This window comes from Culicoides brevitarsis, chromosome 1 (genome assembly GCF_036172545.1).
Source record: "Culicoides brevitarsis isolate CSIRO-B50_1 chromosome 1, AGI_CSIRO_Cbre_v1, whole genome shotgun sequence".
Classification (NCBI taxonomy): domain Eukaryota; kingdom Metazoa; phylum Arthropoda; class Insecta; order Diptera; family Ceratopogonidae; genus Culicoides; species Culicoides brevitarsis.
In genome coordinates, this window is record NC_087085.1 from 17,305,927 (window position 1) to 17,324,568 (window position 18,642).

Here is an 18,642-nt window from a genome sequence, read left to right on the forward strand (position 1 = left end):
GAAAAAATCTTAAACTGTAAAATTTTTTTTCACCAAACATGTGAGCAATTGTCTCGCCTATCGCCAGTGAGAAACACAAAAATAAAAATAACTTAATTCTCGTGTTTTAATCTGCTTTTGTTGCATTGCTGAGAGTCCAAATCTCTCAGGAGAAAAGAAAAGCCGGGAAAACTATCGAAATCTCTCAAACAATCGCGTGTTATGGTCGCTCACACTCATACACGAGTGCGGATTCCATAAATATTTCAAGCATTACGGCACATTTTCCCTCAATTTTCTTCGGCGGTACAAAGTAAAGCTTCGTCTACTGCTAGATATTCAACGTATTCGCGTTTCGTGCGTTAAGTGTCAAAAGGTTGTGCACTCGCGTGGCATGCAAACACGGCGAGAGTAATTTTCCACCGACCTGATGATTGCTTTTGGTTGGCAAGCTGCCAAATTTTAAGTCACGTTTGAATGTTCTAGAGACGAGACGTGTTCTGGCGTTACTACTGTTTGTTTGTTTTCTCATTCATGCAGAGATTCGTCTGTAGCGTAAGCAGTTCAATGTTGCAACGGATTTTTTGTACTCGAAAATAATGGTTTCGATTCATTGAGCAAGGGATTTTTGGATTATTTTGAAGTACATGTCAGTGATGGGAAATTATGGGGTCTTAATTGGATACTTTTTAATTTTTTATGCTATTTTTTACGTTTTTGGACCTAAAACGATTATTTTTACATAATATTTATTATAGTTTTCGTTATTTTCATACTTTAAATCAAAGTTAAGAGAAAATTAAATAAAATAAAAAAAAAATAAAATAAAATAAAAAAATAAAATAAAAAAATAAAATGAATTTAATTTTGGTATTGACAAAAAATTATTTCCAATTAAATTTCAATAAAAAAATTTTATTTTTTCAATAAAAAATAAAAAGTTTTTTTTTTACCAAGTTAAGCCCATTTTTTATATAAATTTCCTATTTTTATCGTTTTTTAATCAAAAAGCATCAAAAAAGTCAAAAACTTTTCAAAAATTACCGATTTTTAAATGTTTTTATTTTTAAAAAAAAATTTTTATTTTTTTAAAAAATCTTGAAATATTTTCAACAAAATAGTTGACATGAATTTAAATAATCAAATTTAATGTAAGCAATAAAAAAATTTAAAAAAAAGTTTCTAAATATTGAACATCTTTTTAATGGTAATTCTCAGCACTTTTTTCAAAATTAAATGATTTTGTTTTAAATTTAAAATAAATAACTATTTTTTATAATCTTCCTAAAAATTTAAAAAGTTTTATTAAATCAAAATATTTTTTTTTTAAATTTTGAATTTTTTATATGAGATTTTAAAAAAAAAATTTTTTTTCAAAACTAAGAGATTTATGTAAACAAAATAATTTTTTTTTTCCAAAGATAATTTTTTGACGTTTTAAATGAAAAACTGAATAAAAAAGTATTGAATTTTTAATATTATTTTTTTTATATCAAAGTTTTCTCTTAAATACCTCGAAAATCCGGTTAAAATTTCGAAAAAATTTGAAAATATTTTTCTTATTTTAACATTTTTTAATTTTTTTGGGATTTATAAATAAAACATCGAATAAAAGTTTTATTTAAAAATAGTTTAAAATCATGAATATGTATAATCAAAAATTTGCCTCAAAATTTTTGTTTTTACGGACCTGCCCTCAGCTGACTAAAAACAAACAAATTTTTGATTAATTTCTCAAGTTATTTAATTAGATTATTTTCTCTCAAGTGGTTCACCGACCTTTTTTCCGTGAATTTCGTTGATCTTCTCACCAAAGATCGAGTAGAGAGAAATGTTGACCGTGATTTTTTTTTTTGATTCAATAACAACCAATAAACCTCGGAAGACACGTAATTGCAATAGATCACATCGCAGGAACATCGCTCGGCGTCTGTACCGAATTCGTTCGCCACGCTTGTGATTATTCACTAAACGCTCGTCTGTCCAAACAACATAAAGTCATAAAAAAAAACAAAACAAGTGGTAAAAAAAGCATAAGAAGATGAAACGGAGATTAGTTTACGTTTACCGATCGCCGTGAGAAGAACGCAACAATGTACGCATCAATTGAGCTAAAAATTTACTTTTTGACCATTTATTGTGCTTGTAACGTCTTGCATGCGCTGCATTTTCACAAAAATGGAAATTTAAAGCATCAAATATTGTCCTCGGTGTACGACGTGATAAAATTTAACGATAAAAAAGTGATGCCGATGAGTGGCGAGAACAGAGGTCCTTCGTTGATATCAGCAGAGTATATGCCAAAAACAACAATGAACCCAAATCGGAGATATTCCTATGAAGATTACGAATATGTCGATGCTTTTAACGATTATGCGGGTGCTGAGTCAAATCATGAGTAAGTTTTCATTCAAAAAATTCCTTCAAAAAAAAATTAAATTTTGATTTTTTCAGAACTTATCACAAGCCGCATCATCATCACGAGCACCAAAGTCACAAAAATTTGGTTTGTTACCAAAATGACAAGCATCACTACACAAAAGTGCAACACGATTCCGATGGAGGCGTTTGGAATAAATTATCAACGAAAATCTTTACGTTGTTCAAGTTCATGGCAGTTTTAGTGGGATCCTTTGTGGCTCCCGTTATACTTCTAAAACTCTTAATGTTGCCATTGAAGATCATTTTTCTGTTGAAATTTTTTGCTTTGGTCAACACTTTTCTCATCGGCAGTTTTTTGTACCGTTATTTCTTTAGACGAGGCTTCGATTTGTTTCGCGACGGATGGAATACGGTCAAAACAAACATTCATAACAACAAAAAACGACCAAATTCTTCGATAGAGGAGCTTGTGGCGAACAAAATGAATGGCACGGAAATTAGTGAGGATGACATTCGGTTGATTTTGAAAGCAATTAAAAAGAAAAATAAGGATTGGTGAACAAATTTGTGAAAATAAAAAATTTCTAATGTTAAATTTGAATTTTATGATTAAAAGTGATTTTATAGAAAAAAAAATTTTTTTTAAATATATTGTGAATTTACCTCCAAATGCTGATTTTTTTGTTTCATCAAATTTCGACCCAATATGAACAGAAATCATCTTTAGAATGGATATTTATTCAATTTTAGGCTTAAAACTGGTCAAAAAATGACTTGTAAAAAAAATCAGAGTTTGAACCTCCAAACTCTGATTTTTTTGTTTCATCAAATTTCGACCCAATATGAACAGAAATCATCTTTAGAATGGATATTTATTCAATTTTAGGCTTAAAACTGATCGAAAAGTGGCTTGTTAAATTTATCAGCGTTTTTACTTCAAAACGCTGATTTTTTTGTTTCGTCAAATATCGACCCAATATGAACAGAAATCATCTTTAGAATGAATATTTATTCAATTTCAGGCTTAAAACTGATCAAAAAAGTGGCTTGTTAAATCATTTTAGCGAATATTTTTCAACTTAAAACTGGTCAAAAAAACTTCGCTCAGATTTTTTTCCAAACTCTGATTTTTTTTTTGTCAAATATCGACCCAATATGAACAGTAATCATCTTTAGAATGAATATTTATTCAATTTTAGGCTTAAAACTGGTCAAAAAATGACTTGTAAAAAAAATCAGAGTTTGAACCTCCAAACTCTGATTTTTTTGTTTCATCAAATTTCGACCCAATATGAACAGAAATCATCTTTAGAATGAATATTTATTCAATTTTAGGCTTAAAACTGGTCAAAAAATGACATGTAAAAAAAATCAGCGTTTTTACTTCCAAACGCTGATTTTTTTGTTTTGTCAAATATCGACCCAATATGAACAGAAATCATCTTTAGAATGAATATTTATTCAATTTTAGGCTTAAAAGTGGTCAAAAAATGACTTGTAAAAAAAATCAGAGTTTGAATCAAACGCTGATCAAATTCGACCCAATATGAACAGAAATCATCTTTAGAATGAATATTTATTCAATTTTAGGCTTAAAACTGATCGAAAAGTGGCTTGTTAAATTTATCAGCGTTTTTACTTCAAAACGCTGATTTTTTTGTTTCGTCAAATATCGACCCAATATGAACAGAAATCATCTTTAGAATGAATATTTATTCAATTTTAGGCTTAAAACTGATCAAAAAATGACTTGCAAAAAAATCAGAGTTTGAACCTCCAAACTCTGATTTTTTTGTTTCATCAAATTTCGACCCAATATGGACAGAAATCATCTTTAGAATGAATATTTATTCAATTTTAGGCATAAAACTGATCGAAAAGTGGCTTGTTAAATTTATCAGCGTTTTTGCTTCAAAACTCTGATTTTTTTGTTTCGTCAAATATCGACCCAATATGGACAGAAATCATCTTTAGAATGAATATTTATTCAATTTTAGGCTTAAAACTGGTCAAAAAATGACTTGTTTAATTTATCAGAGTTTTATCAGCGTTTTTACTTCAAATCGCTGAACGTCAAATATCGACAATATGAACAGCATCTTTAGAATGAATATTTATTCAATTTTAGGCTTAAAACTGGTCAAAAAATGACTTGTAAAAAAAATCAGAGTTTGAACCTCCAAACTCTGATTTTTTTGTTTCATCAAATTTCGACCCAATATGGACAGAAATCATCTTTAGAATGAATATTTATTCAATTTTAGGCATAAAACTGATCGAAAAGTGGCTTGTTAAATTTATCAGCGTTTTTACTTCAAATCGCTGATTTTTTTGTTTCGTCAAATATCGACCCAATATGAACAGAAATCATCTTTAGAATGAATATTTATTCAATTTTAGGCTTAAAACTGGTCAAAAAATGACTTGTTAAATTTATCAAATATCGACCCAATATGAACAGCGTTTAGGCTTAAAACAAAAAGTGACTTGTAAAAAAAATCAGAGTTTGAACCTCCAAACGCTGATTTTTTTGTTTCGTCAAATATCGACCCAATATGAACAGAAATCATCTTTAGAATGAATATTTATTCAATTTTAGGCTTAAAACTGATCGAAAAGTGGCTTGTTAAATTTATCAGCGTTTTTACTTCAAATCGCTGATTTTTTTGTTTTGTCAAATATCGACCCAATATGAACAGAAATCATCTTTAGAATGAATATTTATTCAATTTTAGGCATAAAACTGATCGAAAAGTGGCTTGTTAAATTTATCAGCGTTTTTACTTCAAAACGCTGATTTTTTTGTTTTGTCAAATATCGACCCAATATGAACAGAAATCATCTTTAGAATGAATATTTATTCAATTTTAGGCTTAAAACTGATCGAAAAGTGGCTTGTTAAATTTATCAGCGTTTTTACTTCAAAACGCTGATTTTTTTGTTACGTCAAATATCGACCCAATATGATCAGAAATCATCTTTAGAATGAATATTTATTCAATTTTAGGCTTAAAACTGATCGAAAAGTGGCTTGTTAAATTTATCAGCGTTTTTACTTCAAATCGCTGATTTTTTTGTTTTGTCAAATATCGACCCAATATGAACAGAAATCATCTTTAGAATGAATATTTATTCAATTTTAGGCTTAAAACTGGTCAAAAAATGACTTGTAAAAAAAATCAGAGTTTGAACCTCCAAACTCTGATTTTTTTGTTTCATCAAATATCGACCCAATATGCACAGAAATCATCTTTAGAATGAATATTTATTCAATTTTAGGCTTAAAACTGGTCAAAAAATGACTTGTAAAAAAAATCAGAGTTTGAACCTCCAAACTCTGATTTTTTTTGTTTCATCAAATTTCGACCCAATATGAACAGAAATCATCTTTAGAATGAATATTTATTCAATTTTAGGCTTAAAACTGGTCAAAAAATGACTTGTAAAAAAAATCAGAGTTTGAACCTCCAAACTCTGATTTTTTTGTTTCATCAAATTTCGACCCAATATGGACAGAAATCATCTTTAGAATGAATATTTATTCAATTTTAGGCTTAAAACTGGTCAAAAAATGACTTGTAAAAAAAATCAGAGTTTGAACCTCCAAACTCTGATTTTTTTGTTTCATCAAATATCGACCCAATATGAACAGAAATCATCTTTAGAATGAATATTTATTCAATTTTAGGCTTAAAACTGGTCAAAAAATGACTTGTAAAAAAAATCAGAGTTTGAACCTCCAAACTCTGATTTTTTTGTTTCGTCAAATTTCGACCCAATATGGACAGAAATCATCTTTAGAATGGATATTTATTCAATTTTAGGCTTAAAACTGGTCAAAAAATGACTTGTAAAAAAAATCAGAGTTTGACCCTTCAAACTCTGATTTTTTTGTTTCATCAAATTTCGACCCAATATGAACAGAAATCATCTTTAGAATGAATATTTATTCAATTTTAGGCTTAAAACTGGTCAAAAAATGACTTGTAAAAAAAATCAGAGTTTGAACCTCCAAACTCTGATTTTTTTGTTTCATCAAATTTCGACCCAATATGATCAAAAATCATATTTAGAATGAATATTTATTCAATTTTAGGCTTAAAACTGGTCAAAAAATGACTTGTTAAATTTATCAGCGTTTGATCAGCGTTTGAACCTCTAAACGCTGATTTTTTTGTTTTATCAAATATCGACCCAATATGAACAGAAATCATCTTTAGAATGAATATTTATTCAATTTTAGGCTTAAAACTGGTCAAAAAATGACTTGCAAAAAAATCAGAGTTTGAACCTCAAAACTCTGATTTTTTTGTAACATCAAATATCGACCCAATGTGATCAGAAATCATCTTTAGAATGAATATTTATTCAATTTCAGGCATAAAACTGTTCAAAAAATGACTTGTTCAATTTATCAGAGTTTTATCAGAGTTTGAACCTCCAAACTCTGATTTTTTTGTTTCGTCAAATATCGACCCAATATGAACAGAAATCATCTTTAGAATGAATATTTATTCAATTTTAGGCTTAAAACTGGTCAAAAAAATGACTTGTAAAAAAATCAGAGTTTGAACCTCCAAACTCTGATTTTTTTGTTTCATCAAATTTCGACCCAATATGGACAGAAATCATCTTTAGAATGAATATTTATTCAATTTTAGGAATCAAAAAGTGACCCTTCAATCTCTTGTTAAATTTATCAGCGTTTGAACCTCCAAACTCTGATTTTTTTGTTTCATCAAATTTCGACCCAATATGAACAGAAATCATCTTTAGAATGAATATTTATTCAATTTTAGGCTTAAAACTGGTCAAAAAATGACTTGTAAAAAAATCAGAGTTTGAACCTCCAAACTCTGATTTTTTTGTTTCATCAAATTTCGACCCAATATGATCAGAAATCATCTTTAGAATGAATATTTATTCAATTTTAGGCTTAAAACTGGTCAAAAAATGACTTGTAAAAAAAATCAGAGTTTTCCAAACTCTGATTTTTTTGTTTCATCAAATTTCGACCCAATATGGACAGAAATTATCTTTAGAATGAATATTTATTCAATTTTAGGCTTAAAACTGGTCAAAAAATGACTTGTAAAAAATCAGAGTTTGAACCTCCAAACTCTGATTTTTTTGTTTCATCAAATTTCGACCCAATATGATCAGAAATCATCTTTAGAATGAATATTTATTCAATTTTAGGCTTAAAACTGGTCAAAAAATGACTTGTAAAAAAAATCAGAGTTTGAACCTCCAAACTCTGATTTTTTTGTTTCATCAAATTTCGACCCAATATGAACAGAAATCATCTTTAGAATGAATATTTATTAAATTTTAGGCTTAAAACTGGTCAAAAAATGGCTTGTCAAAAAAATTTATCAAAACTTCAAACGCTGATTTTCTTGTTTTGTCAAATATCGACCCAATATGAACAGAAATCAACTTTAGAATGAATATTTATTCAATTTTAGGCATAAAACTGATCGAAAAGTGGCTTGTTAAATTTATCGACCTTGAGATTATGAACAGAAATCATCTTTAGAATGAATATTTATTCAATTTTAGGCTTAAAACTGGTCAAAAAATGACTTGTAAAAAAAATCAGAGTTTGAACCTCCAAACTCTGATTTTTTTGTTTCATCAAATTTCGACCCAATATGAACAGAAATCATCTTTAGAATGAATATTTATTCAATTTTAGGCTTAAAACTGGTCAAAAAATGACTTGTTAAATTTATCAGCGTTTTTACTTCAAAACGCTGATTTTTTTGTTTCGTCAAATATCGACCTAATATGATCAGAAATCATCTTTAGAATGAATATTTATTCAATTTTAGGCTTAAAACTGATCGAAAAGTGGCTTGTAAAATTTATCAGCGTTTTTACTTCAAAACGCTGATTTTTTTGTTTTGTCAAATATCGACCTAATATGATCAGAAATCATCTTTAGAATGAATATTTATTCAATTTTAGGCTTAAAACTGATCGAAAAGTGGCTTGTAAAATTTATCAGCGTTTTTACTTCAAAACGCTGATTTTTTTGTTTTGTCAAATATCGACCCAATATGATCAGAAATCATCTTTAGAATGGATATTTATTCAATTTTAGGCTTAAAACTGATCGAAAAGTGGCTTGTTAAATTTATCAGCGTTTTTACTTCAAATCGCTGATTTTTTTGTTACGTCAAATATCGACCCAATATGAAAAGAAATCATCTCCAGAATGAAAATTTTAAACTGAAAATAAAATTTTTAACACAAAACGACTTGAAATTGTCAAAGAATTAAATAAAACTCCATTAATTTCATTTTTACGAAATAACTTTACGTATTTATTGTTTTTAATACAAGAATTCCTTTTTGCATTTTTTTAATATCATTGATACTTATATGTTTATTGTTGTATATATGCAACTAATTTAATGATTTTATTTTTTTTCTTTTATGTATAATTGTTGTGTTTTTTTTTTGTTTTTGTGAAAATCCTTTCCTAATAAATAGAATAGAGTTATAAAATGTATGAACTTGTAACTTCTTGGTAGGTAATTCTTTATATTGTTTTATTTAACTCTCAACGGGCAAAAATTTTATCAGCTCATTGAAAATACATTTTATAAATCATTAATTGTAACTATTTTTTTATTTAATTTTTAAATTAATTAAATTAATGCACAATTTTTTAATATTTTATTTTTTTTTGTTTATTTATAAAGATATATCATAATAATAATGATAGAATAGGTACTTTTAGTTTCATTTATTATTATTATTTTTACTATTAAATATTGTATTTAATATTTTGTTTCATTATAATTAATATAGCATAGAAAAACAAACGCATTTTATACATTTTTTTTTAAATAGCCTAGCTATTATTTTTTATAAATTGGTTTCCTAATAATTTATTTATCATATATAATATAATAATAATGAAATGTGGTAAAATTAGAATATTTTTAAAAATTTAAATAGTAATATAGAAAAAGATTGGCATAGAAATAGAAAAAAAAACTATACAAAATTTATTTTTATATAAAAAAAAATGTTAAAAAGAATATAAAAAAGTTTCTGATCTAAAGAGATCGATAAAAATTTTCTACTTTCTGAATTCCTAATTTTTTTTGTAGAATATTTAGAAAAGAGGACAGATTTTTTGTGGGTTCTTTTCTAATAAAATTGGCTTTTTGTATATAGAATTTTCTAATAAATTTGTTTTGAATTTAATTTAACTACAGGAATTTATATGGACAGGATTTTCTACCGGTTTTGATAATTTTCAATAAATTTTTGTGATTTTTTTTCATAAGATGAGAATTTGTAAAAAATTTTTTGATTTAATGACTGCTTTCAAGTGGCAGTTTGATTGTTACATATTTGAAGCTAATTTGTCTTTCTTTCGAGATTTCCAGAAATGAAAGTTTTTTTTTCTAAAGAATAGGATCGAAAGGCGTTTCAAACGTCTTTTTACCGTAAATTGATGTTTTTAAAAAACTTTTCGCGTATTAAAAAAATGTTTGAAATTTATTCTACAGCAAATCCACACGTTTCTTCGACAGCTTGCGTCAATTTGTCATACATTGTTTGATATGAGTCGTAGGGTGGTAAATCGATACGATTAAAGCAGGTATGTGCTTTCGGTAGATTTTGTATAGGCACATCGGCTGTCAAGTGAATGGTGAAGGGACGCGGTCCTACGGCACCTGTGGAGCCTTGTAACGCTCTGAAGCCCTGCAAGGGAACACGAGATGATCCCGTGACGAATTGCAATAAGCGAGCACGCATCTCGCTGGAATATGAATCGACGATCTAAGAGAAAAAAAATATTTTTTTAGATTTTAAAAAAAAAATAAAAAAAAAAGTGGCTTGAAATTACCTGCCAGAACCATTTCACTTGTTGCGTATCGGGCGTGCATTGTTTTAGTCTCGTATTTGATCGCCAGTCTGTCACGTCAATACTGCTGATGCCTCCGATCACGAGTTCGAGTTCACGTTCATCGAATGGTCGCAGAAGTTGGCTCGGGATGAGTTCACAAAATCCTGAAAAATATCAAAATTTGTTAAAAATTGTCAAGTTTTTGATTAAAAATGGAAATTACCTTTCTGTAAAGCCAAGAATTGTTGCTCAATGCCTCGCATGAAACGATAATTCACGTAAAGTTTGACATATTCTCGTTTATTTTCTTCCGTTACAGCCAATTGAGCGCCATTTGGTTTCAATTCATGCACTTTTATCACACCAAAACTGTTATTTTCTACACTGAATGTCGATTCGATGATGCCATTTATGTTATTTTCCCTAAAAATTGAAATTTAATAGAATTTTTGGTCAAAAATCAAATTAAAATTAAAAACTTACAGCATCCATGTCAAACTTCGATGCAGTTCGGGGTCGACATCTTCAATATCGTTCAGCGTAATTGGTTTATTTAACAGCTGTTTGTAGAAAGGCATTGTGAATCCGCCATCGAGACAATGTCCGTGAAATACTGCGATGCCCAAGATGCGTCCAACAAAATGGAAATACGACAAATGATCGGGATTGATGCCCGAATCCGGGTTAATTTGCAACATATATTGCCCCTCGCGACTATATTGGAACAATCCGTATTGCGGATTCAGCATTTCGCGCGATAGTAAATGGAGCCATTCACGTGCCACGCCCCCATAATCGAGTCCCTCTTCGCCCTTGAACTTGACCATAAGTCGTTTTCGCATATCTTTGGGTCGCATCTTCATTATCAGTCTGTAACTCTCTTCGAAAATTTCGTCGCGCGACACCTCGAGACGACAGTGTCCAGACTGCGGTTGCAATTGCTGCAATTCCGTGCGTAGCGATCGCATTTTCGCCACTAAATCACGTCGATACTTTGGTAAAATTTCCGCGCCATCCAGCAAACCGATCGGCATGTCAGCTGGACCGGCATTCGGTGTCACGTTTGGCGTTGCGATGCTCGCGGTACGCGAAGGTGTTTCAGTCGAGGTCGTTGTACTGCGAGCGGCAGATGCTTCCACGCCGTTTCGTGTGGGCGTAACGACAGATTGGGGTCCGGCGCCAGATGATGTAGCGCCCGCAGCTGCCCCATTCAAATTCGCCACTTGACCCATGGAGCGTTTCAGGATTCCAAGAACTTGTGGATTTAATCGGGGATCTGTGAACTGCGTCGTTCGATTGTTGTGATCGACAAAGTAGATTCGACCCGAGGCGGTTTTTCGTTGTTCCCATCCTGCTGGCAGGGGACCCAGTTGATCCGTTGGAATTGATTGCGTATCCAAGTCGCGGGGTATTCGGGGATCGTGCCACGTTGAGACGCCGCTCTGAATGTGATAGAAATAGACTTGACCTTGTTGCGTCGTGCGCATTTCGTAGCCAGGCGGTAGACCGACAGCAGGGCGAATTGCACCATTTGAACGAGAACTTATGATGCCGGCGCGGGGCGTTCTACCAGATCGATGTGAGCGACGCGATGAGTCTTCTAGGTTTCGAGATGAGCGACGAGTGCGTTGAACTAAAATTAAAAAATTTAAGGTAAGTTCAATTCAAAAGTTTTTAAAATTATAATAATAAAATTGAAATTTCAATTTTTTTTGAGGAATTTTTAATTTTTTTTTTAATTTTTAAACGTTTTTTGATGCAAAAACGATAATTCTTTACAAAAATATCCCAAAATTGTTTTTTTCTGATCTTTTGATCATCTAAATTTCGAAATTTCTTCAATTTTTAAACACTTTTTATGCAAGTTTTGTTCGTTTTTTGTACAATTTTATTAAAAACTGTAATTTTTCGATGGAAAAATGTAAAAAAATTTCAATAATTAAATATTATTTAAAAATTTTGTAAACTTATTTAAAATTTTTAACTTTTTAAGTCAAGTTTTACATTAATCTGTTATAAAATGAAGTATAACAAAAATTTTAAATTGATGCAGGAAAAATTTTTGGGGTATGAAAACCTCATTCTCTAAAAATTTTTGGTTTTAGGAAAATATAAATTTTCTTTTTTTGACATTTCAAATTTGTAAAATTACTTCAAAAATGTAAAAAATTGGTTTAACTTTGATTTTATTCCTTAATTTTGGTTTAGGAATCAAAAATCCAAGTTTTAGAAAAAAAACTTAGATCACGAAAAAAAAATGTTTTCCATCTTTGTTAAATTTTACTAATTTTTATACAAATTAAAGATAATTTTCGTATATTTTGGACCATAAAAAACATGAAATCAACCTACTTGGATTTTAAAAAAATTAAAATTCAAAAAAAATTGCAATAAAATTCTTACCGTCTCCATTGGAACGCGAACTTGCAGTCTCGCCATTCGACGTAACAGGCGTTGCGGGACTCGCGCCATTGTTATTGCTTAAAACTTTCACACCCGGAATGCTCGGACTGACCACTCCGTTATTGTTCATCACAGAATTATTAACGACGCCTCCGTTCTCACTGCTGCTATTCACTGGGGTCGGATGTTGATTATTGTTCGCGATTGCATTCACGTGATTATTATTTGATTGTGTTGGTGCTGCTGCTGCTTGTCTCGTTCCGTTAAGACCTGTTGTCGTTGTCGTCGTCGTCGTCGTATTATCGGTATTGTTTGTTATTGTTAACTGATTCAGTGTTGTGCTTAAATTACTACTAACGATGTCGCTTTGTTGAGTGATGCTCGGTGATTGTGCCGTTGCCGTGCTTTGTTGTGCGTTAATTGGTGGTGTTTTTACTTGTTGCTCTCTGCGAATGTCAAAAAATGCGCATTAGTATCAAAACAAATTGTCAAACAAAGAAAAAAAAAGTTTGACATACCTTTGAATCACTGAATTCCTCGGCGATAGTTGACTTGCCGAACCGTTTTCCAAAATTGTTTCGACTGTGGGACTCGTACTTGTTGTCGAACTAACAGCAGAATCTTTCCTAATCGGACTTTTTGCTTTTACCAAGTTTCTCGTTATGTCTCCGTTCTCTTCTGTGCTTCCATTTGTTGTGCCCACAGCCGGTTCTGAAGATCTTCGCGGAGTCACATCGCAATTTTCCGCATTTTCCGAGATGTTCATGCAAGTACTCGATCGTGAGGGACCCGATAAAACATCCGCATCGCCATTCGTTTGACTCTCGATCGCTGGTCGAACAGGTCGATTCCACTGCGTGGTCTTCATCACGTGATTCACGTAATAAACGCGACCATTTGGAGTTTTTCTCTCTTCCCAACCCTCGGGGAGATCTTGATTCGGCTCGTCTTCTTCGTTATCGGGACCTCGAACGTCTCCGGCAGGTCCAACAATCGCTAATCTACCGGCGCCCGTCGTCGAAGTGCCTTCCCGACTCATCAGCGAAATGACTATTTGACCCTTGATCGGTTCGGGATCATCTTGCGCGGCTTTACAGAGGTCAAGCCGTTGATCTAAAATAAAAATTTTTGATTTTAGAGTCGAAAAATGAAAAAAATTGTGTAAAAAAATTTACATCCAGTATCCTTGAGTCTCTGTATCGAGCTGGAGGAGATGCGAACACACCCGAGAAACGCACTCCCATGCTTCTTATGCAGCTTTCGTTGATTCCACACGGAAATCGTTATGGCATCTCCCGTACCAATGTACAAGTCGTAATGTGTATTCCACTTGGGATCTAAGGATGCTTTGCAAATTTCTGTTGAATATACTTGGCCCGTACCGTCAACGGATATTTTTGCAAAGGGATCGGGCATTCCTGCAAAAGAAAAATTGTACAAGTTTAAAAAAATATTTTTAAAAAAGGATCGAATGAAAAAAAACTCGAAGAAAACGCCCCAAAAGATAAGAGAAAGGAATTTGTCACTTTTGTCACATTCATTCATTGATTCATCATGCAGCGTTTCAGGTAAATTTATTACTTTGTTTCTCTTTGACCTACACAAAACTTTATGCTTAATTATCACATACTTGACCACTCACACAAAAAATTTATGTTAAAATATGTCTCTTCGTGTCTTCGTCGGTCATTTCGAAAGTAACTTAAAAACACGTGAAATCATGACCTAACTGCTCAAAAAAAAAAAACAAACAAAATTATTACATGGAAACCATAAAATTTAATCGACACCTACAACTATAAATTATTTTTAAAAAATGAAAATCTCGTCTTTTAGGCTTAAAAAAATCTTAAAAATGTTTTCGATTTCTTCATACAAAAATATTTAAAAAATTTTCAAAAATTTATTACAATTTTGATGTATTTTTAGAGATAAAAAATTTAATTTTATTAATTTTAAAAATATTTTTAAGTAATTTAATCAATTAAAATTTAGGATTTTCCCATTTTTATTTTCCAAATTGTCACAAATTTCCTCCAAATTAAAAAAAAACTTTAAAATATTATTAATACACGAAATAACTAATTTTATAACTCAAAATTTAATAAATTAAATAATTAATAATAAATAAAATTAATAAAATTTTGTCTAATTTTATTTTAATAGAAATTAATTTTCTTTCGTATTCGTTTCGTTTGAAAATTTCTCATGATCAAAGCCGAGTTTAAAAAAAAAATTAAATTTAAACAAGCTTTTAATTTAATTTTATTTAATTTTTATATTCTTTTTACGTAAAAAATAAATAATATTTTAATTAATTTTAATTTATTATCTTAATTTTTTACCCATTTTTCTCGTTATTGTTCAATTTAATTACTTTAGGTATGAAAAATCTTCAAAAAAATTATTTTGAAAAATTATTAAAATTAATTCTTTAACAAAAATTTATGAAAATTGATGAAAATGGTAATTTTTGTACTGAAAAATATTCAAATTTCCTTTCTAATGTTCAAAAAGTTCATGAAACCCAAAATATTTTTCAACTTTTCTATCACCCTAACTCCAGCAATCAACATGAATGAAGATGGAAATCGCATCGCATCGCAAGAAGTATTTTTTTTACATTTTGCACAATATTTCATTGAAATTTTACTCCATATCGCGTTTTTTTATTGTTATTTTTATTACTATTACACCGACAAAACACATCGTACTCGTTCATTTCAATGAATACCGCATTTTTACGAGTCGATAGAGTTCGAGGAGGGCTTTCGGAAAATTATCGTTTGTTTTGTTTTTTAATGTTTCTAGTGCTGCTTGCTTATTGTTGTATGAATTTGTATTATTTTTTTTAATTCCACTTCCATATCGTCGTACCTTCTGTGCATCGAACGTTTACGATGAAAAAAAAAATGTAAAAAAAAAATAAAAAGTAGAAGTTCGTTTTAAAATAATAAATAAATGGCAAGGTAATTTGTTGTTCCTATTATTATGTATAAGGCACAATAATAAGTAACATATTTTCTTTTCGGTTCAGCAATTACGAGTCAAATTGGTGATGTTTAACAGTACTGTACCGTACGATATTGGCATCGTACAAAACGGATAGAAGAAGAAGACAATTTAATTTTTTTTTGTTTTAAATTGTTGAATAAAATGAAGGCGACGGAAGGAGAAGACCTAGACTGATTTTTTTTAAAGAAATCCTTTAAATGATTTTTTTTTGCAAAAGTTGCGATAATTAATTTCGAGCACATTGTTATCTAAGTAACGTTAATTGCATCCATAAATGTCCAGTACAGCCCAAAAAGTACACAAGACACCTTGACTTCGTTTCGTTCCGTTGCGGACGATGAGTGTTTATCGAAATCTACGTCTTAATATGCCTTTCGATTATTAATATTTATCTAATGTGAATCAATTAAAGCATTCTTCTTCGAGTGTGAATGATAATTTGTTTAAAATTAAAGTAAATATACTTACGAAACAAATCTTTTCGTACAAGATTTCGAGCACATAAAACTAGAAGAAGAGAGAAAAAAAGGCAGTTGAATGGTTGTTGATTGTTATTTTTTTTTTCGCTACAACTAACCTGTGATTCGTATTTTTTGAGCACCATTTCTATTGTGATTTTTATTCATGGTTCGTTTGAGCGTTTTTCACTTTTTTTTCTGATTAAAATATTTCTCATTTACACTTTTTGAACACTTTTTCCTCTAATTTTTCGTTATTTCACGCCGAAGTTCCATGCATTTTGCGAAATAATTGCTCCATCGAAGTGCATGAAACAAAATTTCGTCCGTTCTCTACCACTGCCAGCCAATTATATGGTCGACATTTTTGTGTATTTTTGTGCATTCGAATTTTTGTTGATGCAACTTTTACCGCATTTGCCGTGCTTTTAGTGCATAATCTCCACTTGTCTCGTGTCACGGCACTCGCAACGCTGGCATTTGACCACTTTTACGGGCGATTTTTCGCGGGGAATTGTGTGAAAATGTCTAAAAATGTCGGAGGAAATGGATGCAAAATACAAAAATTTTAAGTTACCAAATTTTGATTGGGCTTGAAGTTGACTTACGAACCAATCAACGTCTTTTGAATGAATTTAGACCAATAAACGACGAGAATTGCCATGCACTTTTTCCTGATTGGCTGAGATCCTGTGCGCATTTTTCGGTTTTTTGAATTGTGAGCTGGGATTAAACTGTCAGACAAGAGCCCAGTGGGTATTTTTCAAGTTTAATTGTGTACTGGGACGAGTTTCGGTAATGAGACGAATGAAAGTGATAAATCATCGTGAATTCCAGGTGATTTCCAGTCATTATCTGATCATTGGTTCAATCGGGATAACAAAAAGGACTCAAAAAATAATAAATTTCGAGCGAATTTGTGAGTGATGTCCGATAAAAATGATGTCGAAGATCCCGTTGAAGTAATGCTGAAACGCACCGGATGCATCGAATTACATTACAAAGTGCAGGTGAGTGTTGTAACACATTTTTCACGTTGCTTTTCCAAACTTTCGAGAAAAAATGTTGTTTTTCCGTGCATGTACGTGTGTGGGTGTGTTTGTTGTCTGCAAGTTGTCCTAATTTCGCAAGCAATATTGATTGTTTGTCCCGATAACGCTAAAATACCGCCTCGTGAATGAAGAAATATTAATGCATTGCACTCCCCACAAACAGGAGTGTATTGCGGAGACCCAGGACTGGCGCAAGTGTCAGGACGTCGTAAAAACCTTTAAGGAGTGCATGTCCGAGTATTCGGCAAAGCAGCGAGCCAAGTACGAGAAATCGTCGTTCCGGCAAGACTCGTAATGTCCTTCCTGCGTCGCATAATAACAAAAATTAGTGGAACACCCACGAAAATGGTGTTGGTAGTGCGGGCTGATCTGAAATTGAGCAAAGGCAAGACGGGGTCGCAATGCGCGCATGCCGCCGTCATTTGTTACCATCGCACCCTGGATCGTCATCCGGACCTTTGCTCCACGTGGTTCGCTCAGGGACAGCCCAAAATAGTGTTAAAAGTAGATTCGTTGACGGAGCTGAAGGAGTTACAGAAAGCCGCAAAGGCACAAGGCATCGTTGCCGAAGCGGTTCGCGATGCAGGTCGCACCGAAATCGAAGCCGGAACAACAACTGTGCTTGGAATCGGGCCCGATGATAAAGAAAAAATTGACTCAATTGTCAAGCATTTAAAATTGCTCTAGTCACTCCTCCGCATTAACGTCAAATAAACAAAAACATATTTTAAAAAAAATCTTTTTTTTTAGGCGAATAAAATTATTTTTTTCGTTTTTTGTCCCATCTTTTATGAAGAAAAAAAAATAATTCCAAATTTTTAAAAAATTAATTTTAGTCACGTGTTCTAATTTTATTAAAATTTCAATTTTTTTTTATAAAAAAATTAATTTTAAATTTAATTTTTAAAAAAAACGGAGAAAAAAATATTTTAATTCGAGATTTTTTTTTAAATTAATTTTAATTACGTGACCGAATTTTTTTTCAGAATTTTTAATTAAAAAAAAAAAAAAATGAGAAAAAAAAAATTAAATTCAAAATTTAAATGTCTTTTAGAGCAAGTTAAGTTCGTTTTTAAATAATTTTATCGAAAATTGTAATTTTTTAAGACTTTCAATAAAAAAATTTTTTTTAATTTTTAAAAAAAAATCTGAGGGTGACAAAAAATTGAAATTAATAAATTTAATCGCCTGATCCGACGAAAGAAATGGACTATGATCAAAATCGTACGTCAAACTACCGGACTTTGGACTGTAAACAATTCTATTTAAAAAAAATTCTCGTCGTTATTATTAAATTGTATCAATACGAGAAAAGTATATTATTGTCGTCGCAATTGCTGTACGTGCGTCTCTCTTTCGCTGTAAGAAACATCTGATCGTTTAAAAAGTAATTTATTGCACGTTCATTTAAAAATTCGTTCAACATTCCAGAGAAATGATAAATTTCGCGTGATTTCACTTGCATTTCCTCTGTTTTTGCATC

The 18,642-nt window shown here is 30.9% G+C and overlaps 3 protein-coding genes across 4 annotated transcripts; 2 read left to right on the plus strand and 1 right to left on the minus strand.

Moving 5' to 3' along the window:
- Positions 1-9,858: 9,858 nt before the first annotated feature.
- On the minus strand, positions 9,859-16,674 carry LOC134837989 (E3 ubiquitin-protein ligase SMURF2). 2 transcript variants are annotated; one of them, XM_063853409.1, is made up of 9 exons: positions 16,227-16,674; positions 16,118-16,156; positions 13,810-14,052; positions 13,153-13,747; positions 12,635-13,080; positions 10,715-11,864; positions 10,455-10,654; positions 10,232-10,395; positions 9,859-10,164 (listed from the first exon to the last, which is right to left on the minus strand). In XM_063853409.1, the coding sequence occupies exons 1-9, from the start codon at positions 16,273-16,275 to the stop codon at positions 9,880-9,882; spliced, it is 3,171 nt and encodes a 1,056-aa protein (XP_063709479.1). In that variant the 5' UTR covers positions 16,276-16,674; the 3' UTR covers positions 9,859-9,879. The 2 variants fall into 2 exon arrangements, with proteins under 2 accessions (XP_063709479.1, XP_063709480.1); XM_063853410.1 differs by having other exon boundaries at positions 16,223-16,674.
- Positions 16,675-16,932: 258 nt separating this feature from the next.
- On the plus strand, positions 16,933-17,454 carry LOC134836752 (cytochrome c oxidase assembly factor 4 homolog, mitochondrial). Its single transcript, XM_063851958.1, has 2 exons — positions 16,933-17,117; positions 17,323-17,454. Exons 1-2 carry the CDS (start codon positions 17,034-17,036, stop codon positions 17,452-17,454), a joined length of 216 nt encoding a protein of 71 aa, XP_063708028.1. The 5' UTR covers positions 16,933-17,033.
- Positions 17,454-17,906, plus strand: LOC134836751 (peptidyl-tRNA hydrolase 2, mitochondrial). Its single transcript, XM_063851957.1, has one exon. It carries the CDS (start codon positions 17,454-17,456, stop codon positions 17,844-17,846), a length of 393 nt encoding a protein of 130 aa, XP_063708027.1. The 3' UTR covers positions 17,847-17,906.
- Positions 17,907-18,642: the final 736 nt, after the last annotated feature.